Raw genomic sequence first — 14,552 nt, forward strand, 5'->3', positions numbered from 1 at the left:
AAGTAACCATACATTTATTCCACCATGAAGAGCATATTACATGTATAAAACTTTCTAAATTACTAGCTGTCAATGGATGTACACATTTAATAAGTTAAAAATATATATACACAGCAGCAGCACAACATAAAGAAAACACTTAGGTCAACTGTCAGTTCTGCTTTTCAACAATATAACTAAAAAAAAAAACCCCTTATTCTACACTTCCACATTGAAGCTCATCCATGCACTGCAGCAGCTTAAACACAAAACTGACATTCTTAGGGTATCTTCGCCATGAATCTGTCTGAGCACCTGTGGCATAACAGATGGTGCTTCTCCACCTAACACCCAAACTGATCGAGGGTGGCCTACACCTCTTACCAGATCTGGCAGGCAGAGACAGTTTCAAATACAGGGCACCACAAGCTCCTGTGTATCCCAAAGAGGGCAGTATTCATCACACTAGGTTTATTTTTCTGTTTATACTGCTTTAATTTCTGACAAGCGTACAAGGAACATGCCAAAATAACAACTGGTTTACATGCAAGTGGGTTTTTAATCATATTGTTGAAAAATATTTTTGTATTTGTAAAAAAACATGGAACTCTTTTATGGAACTCTTCTTTCTTTTTGTAAGCTGAGATATTTAATCCAGTATGAATATTTTCCATGCTTTTAAAAACAACAACACAAAAAGAAAGCTCTTTTCCTATAGCTACATTGCCACTGAGGCACCAAAGTCACTGAGATCTCACACATCAAGAGCTGCTGCAGCAAGGAACCTCACTGTAACCATATTGTATAAACCTTTTCATAATGAGGCAAAATACCTCCGCACTGGAAGTCTGTCCTGAGATTAGAAAAAAAAAATCGTTTTAGTTCCCAGCCTAAATTTAATTATGGGCAGCTTATGGTCATTTTTTCCCCAATAATGTCCTTTAACTTAAGTAGTCTGGTTTACAGTGCACTACTACTATGCAGAGATGCATCCAATTCTCTCTGAGATTTTCTTATTAGCAGGAATTTTTCACCTTTTTGGCTAAACACGCATCATCGTTATAGTCAACCTTCATGCTTAATGGAATGCTTTAAATTAAGGCCTTTATACAATTATAAGGAGAAAGACTGAATTTAAAAAAAAAACAGGAATAAACAAGTGAAAGAACAGAACTGAATTAATTAACATGTCTTTTGATAAACTTGATGTTTGTGAAGTTATAAAATTCAACTAAGTTTGACAAAAAGGCCATAAAATTCATTTTAGAAACAAAGGAAGAAACCTGAAAAATAATTAGAATAACTATAACAAAAGGCACTGAAGTGAAATTATTGCAAATTTCTCCTAACTTTTCCACTATGACCTCAAAATATCTAAGATGTATTAACTAATTCAACATTTACCACAAAACTCACAAACAATCCAGCTGATTCAAGAGCATCCACTGAGAAGCAAAAGCATAGAAGAGAACTGATTAATATGGCTACATGAGGTACGATAATTAGTATGTCTTTTACTAGTAATCTTAGTCCTGTATCTGAAAATCATGTGCCATGTACTTCTACAAGGGATACCGTAGTATACTACTTAAAAAAAAAAAACCCTATAAAATAACTATCTCAGTTTTTCAGCCAGCACAAATTTCAGAATGTCTTTTATTACCTTTACTTCATCCACAACTGGTTTGTTCTCATCAGGGTCAGGTTCTCTTTGTCCCAAGGAATCAGACAGGAGATCTAAGGCTTCATCCATCTCTTTTCCTCCCTAGCAAAGTATAAATGTATTTGCAAAAGCAAATCAGCTATAAAAATAATTTAGTTCATCAAGCTAAAATAAATACTGACTAATGAACTGTTAACTTCAGCAAACAATGAACAATCAACTCCGCCTTTGTAATTGCAATGCACTGATAATAACCGGAAAAAAATTACAGGTTATTTAGACCTAGAGAACATATAATTTCAAGAAGAGGTTACAGAGTTGATTTGAACGCATTTCTTTTGTTACATGTAAGCCAAACTGATCTAATGAAGCCAGTTCTACAAGAAGATTGTATTTGGTAGGTGCCATTCATTTTGCAAACATCATATCAGTTCAGATTAGCTGTTAAGCAAGTGTCAGTCTGAATTCAAACTTTTACATTAAATTTAAAAACATTTAAAAATTTTAAATTCAAACTTTTTAAAGTTAAATTTGACTGAATTAAAACTGAATTAAAATATTTTATCTTCAATATGTATGGTCTTTTGCTTATTCATGCAAGCTTTATTCAAACAATGTTTCGAAAATAAAAAGACCTTACACAGAATAAAACCTAGGTGAGACGAGTTTTTTATATTCACTTCTCAAATTATATTGAAAACACTAGAGGGAGCTCTCACTGCACAGATCAAGAAAGAAAAAGAAAGAGACCTGCAACATTATTGTTTAATGCAAGCAAGGAAAGCTCTCCTGGTACTGAAAAGGAGGTCATGGAGCTGCCTGTCCCACCATTAACCTTGAACTCATTCTTTTATAGGCTTCAAAGATGACTTTGCCACTATGCCAACGACCATGCTACCGTTATTTGAAACGTAGTCACTAGCTAACCACAAAAAGAATGATGTGGTTCAGTTAAAGGCCAACCCACCTAAAAATGAAATCATTTGCAGATAGATACTATCCGCATCTACCCATAAATGAAATGCACAAATCCTCTCACATTCTCTGCAATTCTGGAGGAATCCACACAGAGATTCTAGGGCACTTCTCCCAAGTGATGGGTTTTCAAAAGCAGACTGAAATGCACCATTAAATGGAATTCAGACAAACAGATGAAGCAGTCTTAATATTCAGCTGAACAGAGAAAGATTCCCCCCCCCCCCCCAATAGCCTGTATTAACAAAAAATGATTTAATCTTACAACACACACTACTGGTAAAACCAGTCTGATCATACTTCCCGTTTCCCTTCATCACTCAGATCTGAGCTGGAACTAAGGATCAAAAGAAAGCGTTGCTTACGGAAGTAGAAGCTGGAGGAGCAGCTGAGTGCACTGAAGAAACTGTAGCAGCAGAGACAACTTCAGAGGAATTTGCAGGTTTTTTACCCTTCTTGGTTTTCTGAAACAAGACACAGCATTGTTGGCAGTAGAGAGCACAAAGGGAAAAAATACCTATTAAATCTTGTGAACATGAAACATAGGTAAGGCCCATACAGTTTATTTCTAGGATATTATTTTTCTTAGAAGCTCAGTCTATTTCAGATAAAACCCCTTCCTGAGAAGCACTGCGCAATTATTTAGTATGTTCACGTTATTCAGTTTGTTCACGTTCTATCTTCCATCTCAACTAATGGGTCAAACCCTGGCTTAGCTGAAGTCAAAGGGAAAAAACACTATTTAGGAGGAGCTAAGTGAATCCAGCACGCTTGTCTATATTCCTAAATATCACTTCTAAAATATCAACTACTAAGCATTGCTAATGCAAGCAAATGGTAAAAAGATAAGACAACTAATTTATCTTTTTTCCTCCCTCATGATTAAAGTCCTGGTCTCTATTTTTTTTATTTATTGTAAGAAAACTATTTTTTTGCTTTTTATTTACTAAATTTTAAGAAAATTTACACAAAATTTAAGGAAAACATAGAAAAAAAATCAAGATTATTGAAACAACTTGAAAATAAAACAGAATATCAGAAATCAAGTATACTCACCTTTATTACAGTTGGTGCAGGTGCAGAAGGGGCTGGAGAACAGGAAAATCCTTCTGTCAAACCCTCTACAAGATCATTTTCACTCATAGGCTATCATTGAACAGAAAAAAAAAGACTTTTTTAAGCCTTTTCACCTATTAAAAGTATAGTTTAGTCACGAGATAACAACTCCATGGTATATCTCCCTTTCAGAAGTAGAGACTGGGAAACCTTACTAACGTTTGAGTAAGTAATCAATGGATAAAACAGTCAACTGGATATCCACTTACTTACCTGAGATTTTTCTTCGTGTTTTGGCAAGAGCGGTTTTCCGTCTTTATCCTACAAAAGACAGAGCCCCTTACATTAAAAAGCAGTCCTTAAACAACCATGCAACACAAGTATTCTGAGAGAATTCACAGAATGACAAGTAATTACTATACAGAAAAATGATCTAATGAGTAACCTCTAGCATATACTGCTGTTATCCAAAATGTCATTCACAAATACAGGTCCTGTAACTTAAAAATATAGCTGAGTGCCAAAAAGCAATTCAAAATCTGGGATTCTGAGCTCCCCTTTTTAGTGTTTCAGTTTCCACAAAAATGGCACAATTTATATATAAATTCTCAACTTTCAGCTTTATATCAATAATCCTAGATGCAGAGTCCAGGAAGGCTGCATCTTCTCACACTGGCAGCTATGGCAGGTGTTGTGCAAGTCTTGGTTATACCTAAGCAACCTGTTTATGCCAAATGAGTCATGTGGTGATGCTTGTAAAAATACCAACTTGAAATGTTTTTAAACAGGTATAACCAATCACAATTCATTAAGTTTTTCTAAAACACAGAAAGCTAATGAAAGACTTCCAGTGCATTAATCTCAGTCAAAATTATTTATGGGTAGATACCTGTATTTAAATCACTTCTGTGCCTATATAGGCATTTAATGAAAGATGTCAGATATTCAGGCACTACAAACACCAATTTTTATATGGTATAAAAATGCCTAAAGTAAACACCAACATTCAGTAATAAAATGGAGCTTCAGCTTCATCCATATATACTGAAGAATGAAAGGAAAGTAAGAATAATGCAGTGCATTAAACAAATTACTTTTGCTTCTTTTAATCTGAACTCTGGAGGAATTGTTTCTTCATCTTCACCCAGTTTTTTGCGTTCTTCCTGTTTGGTTTTCTCCTAAGAGGGGGAAAAAAAAATTAAGCATACCCCAACAGGAATGGATATGAGCAAGTTTTCAATGTCTTCAGTCTACTGATTCTAATTTTTTTTTAATCCGGTCTAACTGCCAAATAAAAATCTCAACAAATTAAAAGAGCCCTCTTGAGAACGGGTTGACTTCTCAACCTGTTTTTTCTCTGCCTGTTTCCTCCTGCATAAATCAGGAGTAGCTCTAGCTATCTCAATAAAGATCAACAGAGTTAAGTAAACAGACAAGCATTGACCAACAACAAAACAGCGCTGTACCTCTGAGCCTTAATTCTTCACTTTGTTTGAAATGTACCCAACAGCTATCTGGATTACATACAAATAAAGGCTAAAAAGAGGAATTGGTAGCCAGATTCATAAAGGATTAACCCCACACAAACTGCCTTGGAAGAAGACAACTAAGAAAAGGTAATAAAGCCAACTCTGGACACTTTCTGCTGACAGAGTGTCAGTACACCAGAATAGCTGTCCCCTATTTTTCACTGCATTTGATACCATCTGGCCCTTGGCCTGGGGTTGCAAAAGGAGGCATTCAGATTATGAGTATGAACAGCATCCCACAAGACAGAATATAGATATTTCAAGATATAGGGCTCCCTGTTAAAATTATAGTCACTGAAAAAAAAAACCCAAACACTTTCATATACTAGCCCTAATTTAAACAACTCACCATAAATTTGGTTCCTTTTGAAAAAAGGCTAAACTGTGTGCTACTTCTAATGTGCATTTTAGTTCTGCTTTGCCTCAGCACTAAGACACTAAGCAGATGCAATTTTCAGAGGCTGAAGGGAAATCATGTATTACAATGTGAAAAGCAATTAAGAAAATGCACTCACTGTGCAAATTCTACGAGTACTTTCTAAGCAGAACACATTTGGTTTCACAAGTAAATTCTGTTTTAAAATAGTGAAAAAATTATCTCTAAATTCTTTAGCCTGAGCAAATACAACAACAGTGAATTTAACTACATCGACAAGGTATTTTCTTGAGGTCTGATCTTTTTTTTTCTACCTTAACTTTATCCACAGCAGGTTTCTTCTCTTCTGGGTCAGGCTCCCTCTTTCCCAGACTACTAGACAAGGCTTCCAATGCTTCATCTGCCTCGTGACCAACCTGTACGAGTACTGATATAGTCAAACTGGGCTCTTAGTTTGGAATTCAGCTGCAGCTGAAGCAACATGCTCACAAAGACATACTATCACCTTTAGCCACACATTAAGTAAGGTAAACATTGAGAAGTAAAGTAAAAAACTGTAATGCCTCTCTCCCCAGTTGTCTTCACATACTTGGCATCTGCTCAGTTCAAGAGATTTTGCTCTGTAAACGCTCTGTCTCTTTCCAGAGACTCATTTACAGCTAAAATATTCTGCAGGGTTAAGTGGGGACATTACAGGTTTTTGTAGAATTTGTCTTTTACTGCAGTATTTAAGTTTGCAAACAGCATCTCTCTTAAAGGATTAAAGGCTAGAAGAGATCACGACAATTGTCAGCCTGACTTGCTCTATTAAGGTCATACACCTTCCCTGTTCAGTTCGTATTTGACTTGTACCATATTATTTGTAAAGCACTCAGCCTCTGCTGGGAATTGCCAGGCTTAAGAATTCACCACAGGAATCTGAAGAGGTCACCCAACTAGTGACCCAGTCTGATCAGCTAGCTCCTACGCTTCAACCCTGTAACTGTGGCCTGTATCTTAAATGAAGGGCATCTGCTTAGACTAAAAAATATGTTGTGGACTTACCCTGATTCTATCAAGTTAGGAATTTAACAGTGTTCTGATGATCTTTATTTACTCCTCCCAATCACAGACTGATGCAGATTGACTTTAATTATGCTAACATCACTTAATTCTTTAACAATCACGTTCTGCAACAGTTTCATTTCTTACTGAAACCAGTAAGAAAGGTAGGACTACAGGTACCAAGTTCCCTTTGACACATTAGCTTCATTCAAAAACCTCCCTGGAACAAATTCTCAGTAATTCTTGGGACATACAGTAAACGTAGTTCACATGTGGTTCAACAGCTAGTTCATGCAGTGGAAAGCAAAAGAGCACTTCTATCTCCTTAGCTAAATGGAAAATATTCAAGATGTTAAGCATCAAGTAATTATAATCTTTATCACCTTACTACAAGAAGTGCCAATATGTTATAGAGATCTATTATATGGCTAACTTTACAGAGAAAGAACATGCATTACTGAAAAAAGCCCCTTGACAATATGCTGTATCATTGCATAAATAAAGCACTGAGTTTTCCTTTAGCACCAGCTGAGACTGGCTAACTACTCACTGAAGAAACAGCTGAAGGAGCTGAAGACTGCACAGTGCAAGCTGTGGCACGAGGAACTACTTCATCCTTAGTAGTTTTTGCAGGCACAGGAGCCAAAGGCTTCTGAAACAGAACAAATGCACTGCATTTTATTGACTGTGCTAATAAACCCAAATGTACCTGTTGAATGGCTTTTTAAATAACGCACAAACAAGAAAAAGAAGGCCTCAATTTAAAGCTGGAAGTCCTTCAAGTAAATATTAAACGCCAACCAGAGTTTTCAACACAAACAATAATTGAAATATTGCATGTTCCACTGAAAGCAATAGAAAAAAAAAACCAAAAACGCAGTAGCATTATCCAGTCTTAGCAAAATTATCAGTGTCAGCATTTTTACCAAACAGGAGAGACATACTTCAGACATGCTGCTGGGCTTCGATGGTTTGGATTGTCCTGCAGGCTGTGCAGGGCGGGCAAAGTCTTTTGAAAATTCATCAACAAGATCAGATTCACTCAAAGGCTGCAAAAAAAAGACACATGTAGCATGGGTGACTTATGGCTTTTTTTTCTAATTGTTTTTTTCCCCCAAGGATTATATCTCAACTTTTCAGAGGGTGGACAAACTTTTGTGCCCTATACAGAAATAACCTTCCATATTTATAGACAACAAAACAGAATGAATTTCACAGTGCATAAAATTAGGAGAAACACACTGTTTACAGGGCTAATAAAAAGGAAGATGCAACTTTTTCATTAGAAAAAAATACTAATATTTACTGGCTAATATTTACTATAAACAGCATCATGTAATCATAATACTTCGAGTGTAAAGTACACATAGGTAGTGGGAAGCAGCACCATCAGACTCTGGTTCTCCCATTTTATATTTTTTTCCTTTCTTCAACAGAAGTACAATCCCCCTCAGAGGCGAAGTCATCTGAAAGTTCTTTTAGCTTGCGCAGTGACTGCTGACGCTCAGTGGTTTGTACTGTGAATGTTTCAGGAAATGGTGAATAAAATGCAGTTTTATTTCCCTATTCTATCACCTATTACTGATATTCCTGTGACCCTTCAAACTAACGTCTACATCTAAATGTTTAAGTCTTTTCTAGCATGGATCTCCATTCACTTGCTATGCACAGCCTACCTGGTTAAATTCATAATATGCAAAATGCCACTCCTAAGGAGAGTCTCTTTTATTACTTCCCCCTCCCACTTTTCCTCCATCATCTGTCAAGGCCCTTAAGTATTTATAAAAGTCTCATACGAAGCCCCACATTTCATGACTACTGAGTTACTCATTAAACCACTAAACCAAAAAATCACTTTGGCCTAACAGCTCTATTCATAAAAGTAATCCCGCCGCATGTACTTGAAAGTATGTAGAATCAAAGCCTAAATGAATAGAAACTCTAGCTGAAATCATAAGGATGATGGTATTTTTATTCACCAGGGATTGAGAAAGAAATCACAAGTGATTGAAGGTTTTTCAACTACTGACATCACTTTTTTATTCTGCTGCTTTTGATTTCACAGCTCTCAGTTACTGACAAACACATCTTGCTCAAAGCTGCCTTCCTCAAATTATAGAGAACTAGTTCAGAGAAAAATCCTTCAACATATTTCTTAAGATACCCCTGTGATTCACTTAAAGAACACGTAATCAATTACATTTGTGTCTCAGATTGATACTGGGTAGAAAAGCATGGCAATATTCTCCTGCTAATTGCTTAATTCTTTTGGTTCAAGATCTCACAATCCTGAGCTCAACTCCTGTTCTGATTTTGTATTTGACATTACACAAGCTAGGAACTAGCCCCCTTTAACTCATACTATGTTCCTCTTCCAGAGGACTATATTTTTTTAAAAATATATATATCTATATATCTATATATCTATATCTTCTCTCTCTGCCTCCCTGTGAAACTGGAGGGCTTACCATTTAATATTAGTGTCTGGTTCCCTCAGAGCATAACCGCTCCCTCTTTTTTTTCCTTGTGACGTTTGGCAGGTGTTCTTCTGTGCAGTCTCTCATACATTACCCATCCAGATGATTAAATATCTAAGATCTGACGGTCACCGATTTATAAATACCTAAAGTCTTTTCATCACTGTGTCTGCATTTCTCCATATTTCAAACTTGAATAACACAGATGACTTCCTATTTCTGTTAACAAGGCAGAGTCTCATTCTCACTCTGATTTGGCCTGACCTTCATGCTTGTTTCAGAAGAACAGAGGTTACTTGTACTTTTCCAGTTCTAGCCCAGATATTTTGATAGCACTCCTCAACTCAAAGTATTTCCAAAGTGAAGCCTGTCATCTCTTCAGCGCACAGTTCCTTTTCCTAATTTTTGCCTTCTTCCTGTGTATCTTCAATTAGCCTTTGTAACTCTTTCAATGTATTTTGCACTTTCTGGGCCACGACGGAGATACTTCTGCAAAATCCGAGATATTCTCTGTGATTAGGAAAATGTCCACAGCAGCTTTTTCCTCCTTTCCAGTTGAGTTCCTTATCATCTGATGACTAACTAGAGGAAATGGTCAAGAAAACTAAAGACTTCCTTGTCTCACTTCTCTCTATCCTTTGACAGTTCCAGTAGATTTCTATAGGGAACCTTACATTAACTTCTCATTACAGTTTTTCTTTGCATTAGCAGTCTTTCCTGTAACTCCATAATGTCTGAGTAATTTCTTTTTCCTACTATGAGCTCTTTAATCCCCATCAGTGAATTTCAGTAAAACAAGCTTCCAGTTGGCACTTGAGAACATTGGGCTTTGTGCAAAGAAGTAAACATATAAGATTAAGAGACTTACATAATTGCACAGAGAGAAGTGATGACAGAGGGAGAGAAAACAAGGTATCTATTCACACTCCTACAATATTGTCAGTTTTCTAACCTTAGGTTTTTCTTCAGGTTTTGGTAATATTGGTTTTCCATCTTTATCCTAAAAGTAAAAAATGTAAATATTGTTGATATCTTTCCATTGTTATAAGAAGTGCTATACTCAGCAGTCACCAGCACAATAATATAAGCGAGGCACACAAGGTGGAATCAGTGACACCGTAACAGGAGCTCCCCTACACAGAGACAATTCTTACATGGCCTGGTAAGTGGGTAAGAAAACAACTGTAATGTCAGCATGATACAAAGGTGCCAAGAGTCTGAAAACACTGTTCATTACTGTATTTCTCCTTTGGCACAACACAGTATCAATATACAGCAGGAATTAACTCAGTAGTAAAACAGGCTTTGAGTGCAAAAGACAAACTTTTGCACATGAACTAAAACAGGGTTAAATCCCAGGTCTGTAGTCAGGCAGTCTTGAAATCTCTAACAGAGAGGTAAAACTGCTCCACTCAAAACAGAATTAACATTCAGCTCCAGCAAGGCCAGTTATATGGCAACTTTGTTAACATCAGTAAGGCTAATAATCATGGCAAAAACTTTCACTTCTGTAAGCTAAACAGAACTGCATGGAAAACAGATCTCAGCTCTATTACTGTTTTGGTTAACCCTGAACAAATCTCCATCATCTCAAGTGACGATTTGTAAAACTGAGTGTAATTTTGATCTCACTTTACAATAGTGTTTCAAGGCTACATCACAAAAGGATACCCAGCAGCATTTCTAAAAAGAGATACATTTTCCAACATTGAGGTTTAATATAAGAAATAGATCACACCATTCTTGGAGAAGGAATGTGGGAGCTGGGAAGATCTGATATTTGTTAAGGATATCTGATAAATCAAGTTATGCCTTCAAAGGAAGGGAAGGAACCTGGAGATACAGAAATCACCAAAAGGGAAAAGCAGCAGACTGAATACTACTACTATTTATTCTCCCCATGTATATCCCCTATCCATCACCAGAAAGGGTGAAGGAGACAGTCCCCTATTTAGAGGGCAATGGAAAGATGAAAAACTTACCAACTCTGGTGTTAACCTGTATTCTGGAGGTATTGTATCATCACGTTCTCCTTCCTTTTTTTCTTTTTTCTCTTTAGCTTTTACCTGAAAAAAGAAAGGACAAAAACATTCACTTAGAGAAATTCAAGGGAAAATTTAAAACACACTCAACTTCACTATCAAGATTATTCTTCCTACTATTTGAAGAAGTATTAGCATCAGGTTATTTATATATATCAAAGATACTCAAGTTCCTCAATTTATTAATATCAAATTTCTCTGCTAAAATAATCTTTGTTTAAGGATCAACACAATGCGCAGCTATGGCTACATTATTTTAAATTCTAAACCATTGCAGACACTGTTTGGAGTTTTAACTTCATGGCTGCTACTTTTAGACTTTTTGAGGTGTACAAAGTCCTCAGATTTCCTTGGCTAACATCACTTTGACTACCTAAGCTGTAACGCTGAATCTTTTGTCTACCGGAGCTACTGATAAACAGATTTTCATTCTCTGGACCTCTCTCATGAAGCAATGCATCCACTAAATTATCTGAAGGCCCAGACTGACTGAATCTGCAATACAACATACTCTTTTTTTGTCAAAATTGAGCTCCAACATCTTCCTTTAGCAGCAACTCATTTTCTGCTATCCTCCTGTCATTTGCCTGCTCTGAGCTATAAGTGAAGACAGGAAGAAAAAGGTGAGACTAGTCAGGCAGGACAGAGCTAAACAAAACTAAACTAAAAAGCCAAAGTTTAATATGCAAAGATAGGACTACCGTTCAAACTGTTGGAAAGACACCTGAGGAGACAGAGGGAAAGACCAGAGCCAAATTAGAAAAATAATGGGGCCTGGTAGGAAAAGGAGAACTCCCACCAGAAAACAAAAAGGTTATTCAAAAAACAAACAGTAAACATACAAAAGAAAAGCCTGTTACAAATTATACCCAATGCTTGGGAAAAAAACAGAAGAACTAAAGCAAACTCAAAGAATGGTGTATATACATATGCATGTATAAACTAAAAAGGACAGATGACTATCCAGAATATCCGACTATCTTCTATCCTACCTGTATCTCCTTGGAAACTGTTAATTTATTGATTTTCTTAATCATATTAGATTGAGACATTTCTTAGGACTTTCATATCTAAGTCACTTTTTTTTTTTTTTTAATTATTTTACACATTTGTATGGTATCTAGCAGAAAGGAACCAGAACTCCATGGGGGATTCTGAAAAATGCTTTAAAAACAAATAAATAAAATGTATACCTCTGACACCTCTACAATAGTGCTAAGATCTTCTTCAGGTTCAGGTTCAGGTTCACCAAGAGTATCAAGTAGAGCTTCCATTGCATCATCTTTAATTTCCTGTGTTTAAGAAAACATGTAAATCATTTTATTTCCATAAAATGACACAGGCTTTACCTTATATGTATCTTTTATGCTGTATACGATGCTCAGGCAAACAGCCACCACCATATGGGTCATTTCTGCTTGGCTTCACCTGATTTTCTTAACATCAGATTGCAGCATATGGCAAATTCTGCGACAAAACCAGCACAGACTCAAAGTAAGTCTCCTCTTAAAGAGAGAGAAAAAACAGAAAGAACAGTATTGCATAATACAATTGCCATATTCTTCGAGCTGGCAAACCTAGAAATTACAAGCTCACACTCTCCCTCTAGAAAGGAAAAAGAAAAAATCTCCAAAACATGAGAAAACAGTATCATACCCACATTTTAAAAAAGCTTCACATAGCTAAGAAAACACATTAATTTTAATACTCTCTTGCCTCCAGTCATAACAACAAGAGTTATCTTGAAGAGGAATCCTGAAGCAGAATTATCTGACCCATTAAAGCCCAATTTTTAAGAGGCAGAACATCCTCCTTAGAGTCTGAGCAACTGCAATTCCTATTATTCCAATACTGCCTGTGATAAAGAGAATTTTCAACTGAAAATGAGCATGATGAGCATCTTTACAAAATCAGGCACACATACAATACAAAATGTATTTACAACATGTGCAATTTTAGAAGTTAACTAGTCAAAGACAGACTATCTATACCTCTTTTGATTTTGTTTTCTTCTCCTTAGGAGGAGCTGAGCTTTTGACGGAACTTGCTGATTCTGCTTGTACGATTTCTCCTTCCTTACTTGGCTTCTTTTATACATGGGCGAAATGAGAGATGTAATTACAGGGAAGTTTGCAAAAAGAAAGAAAAAAGGAAAACTGTCAAGATAATTTTAAAGTAAAGTATTAAGATAATAATGGTAATATTTTACAGCAATAAAGGTATGCAATAGCAAAAAAAATCAATACCTCTGTCACCGTTGTCTTCTTTTCTTCAGTAGAAGCAGTACTACAGATAAAATCAGATGCTAGGGCATCTGCAAGCTCATCATCTGTCACTGGTTTCTGAGCAAGAAATTGCAAACTAGATTACAATTACTAAAACTCAAGTATCAATGTGGTCAAACTCAGTTTAAAATCCAAGTGTGCTCCATGCTTACTCACATGACTCATAAACACATGTTGCTGTTGCAATTTTGAGTTGTCACAGAAAAAAATAAACATATTCCCCCTCATTTGTTGATGCATTTTTCTAGATAAACTTTTATTTTTATATGTTAAATTTATAAACAGTGAAATTAAACTGACTTACAGAATGATCTTGCTCAGTACAGAAATTCGGGTAGACTTTGCTAGAGGCATTACCAAGAGACTCCTGCACACATAGCTACTATTTCCTATCTTACCATTATTATGCCCAAAATATCAACAAACATTTGATATAATTGTTTCAGCTTCAGCCATTGTCATGAAAGTTTCTATTTATTTATTAAAAAAAAAATCTGTGTTAAATCCTATTATTTTTTATCAGTATTCATGTCATCTGGCAGCCCCAGGGCTGTCTCCCACTTCCTGGAACTTCTGATGGCATAAGACTTTTTAATTTTCTGAGGAATCCAATGATAACATTGATTTATTTTCACCTTATAATATAAAAAAATAAGTCTTACTTCAGATCGTTCATCTGGTTTTGGTGGGAATTCATCTTTGCCGTCCCCTTTGCTCTAAAAGAAGAATTAGTTTTGCGGTGAATGGGAAACGACAATGTACAACAAAGAAGAAAACAGGCACAAAGAATTATTTTGTTCACTTCACGAACCTTCAACAATTTAACATACTCTGGAGGAAGACTACCTTCCCGTTTACCCAGTTCTTCTAAGTATCTTGAAGAAATAGCTTCCTATGAAAAGAATGCACACATTAATATTTTTGTACTTTTGTTTATTGAACAGCTTATTGTTTCTAACATGGAATTATCTACAGTGATACTTCTGGAAAGAAAACATAGGTAGATCAGAAGGCCAGTCTTGGAGCATGACCAGATAGTGTCTTTCAGAACCTAGTGTCACGCACATGCACCTCAACTAGCTTCAACAGCAGATGCCATCTAGCAAAACTCTGCATCTCCACAGTC

The 14,552-nt window shown here is 36.0% G+C and overlaps 1 protein-coding gene across 7 annotated transcripts in view; it reads right to left on the reverse strand.

Annotated features, from left to right (window-relative positions):
* The window catches only part of LOC112980282 (calpastatin), a 62,088-nt gene that overhangs the window by 7,901 nt on the left and 39,635 nt on the right, over nucleotides 1-14,552 (reverse strand). For 5 of the 7 annotated variants that reach the window (XM_064499674.1, XM_064499676.1, XM_064499677.1 and 2 more), the window contains 15 exons: nucleotides 14,238-14,318; nucleotides 14,089-14,142; nucleotides 13,388-13,483; nucleotides 13,133-13,228; nucleotides 12,335-12,433; nucleotides 11,082-11,165; nucleotides 10,052-10,099; nucleotides 7,567-7,671; nucleotides 7,173-7,274; nucleotides 5,893-5,994; nucleotides 4,768-4,851; nucleotides 3,947-3,994; nucleotides 3,674-3,763; nucleotides 2,983-3,081; nucleotides 1,643-1,744 (listed from right to left, as the gene is read on the reverse strand). In XM_064499674.1, the coding sequence (XP_064355744.1) occupies nucleotides 1,643-1,744; nucleotides 2,983-3,081; nucleotides 3,674-3,763; nucleotides 3,947-3,994; nucleotides 4,768-4,851; nucleotides 5,893-5,994; nucleotides 7,173-7,274; nucleotides 7,567-7,671; nucleotides 10,052-10,099; nucleotides 11,082-11,165; nucleotides 12,335-12,433; nucleotides 13,133-13,228; nucleotides 13,388-13,483; nucleotides 14,089-14,142; nucleotides 14,238-14,318 (1,290 nt within the window). The remainder of the gene's footprint in view (nucleotides 1-1,642; nucleotides 1,745-2,982; nucleotides 3,082-3,673; nucleotides 3,764-3,946; nucleotides 3,995-4,767; nucleotides 4,852-5,892; nucleotides 5,995-7,172; nucleotides 7,275-7,566; nucleotides 7,672-10,051; nucleotides 10,100-11,081; nucleotides 11,166-12,334; nucleotides 12,434-13,132; nucleotides 13,229-13,387; nucleotides 13,484-14,088; nucleotides 14,143-14,237; nucleotides 14,319-14,552) is intronic. The other 2 variants (XM_064499675.1, XM_064499678.1) reach the window with 2 other exon arrangements.

The sequence above is a fragment of the Dromaius novaehollandiae genome, chromosome W, assembly GCF_036370855.1.
Source record: "Dromaius novaehollandiae isolate bDroNov1 chromosome W, bDroNov1.hap1, whole genome shotgun sequence".
NCBI lineage: Eukaryota > Metazoa > Chordata > Aves > Casuariiformes > Dromaiidae > Dromaius > Dromaius novaehollandiae.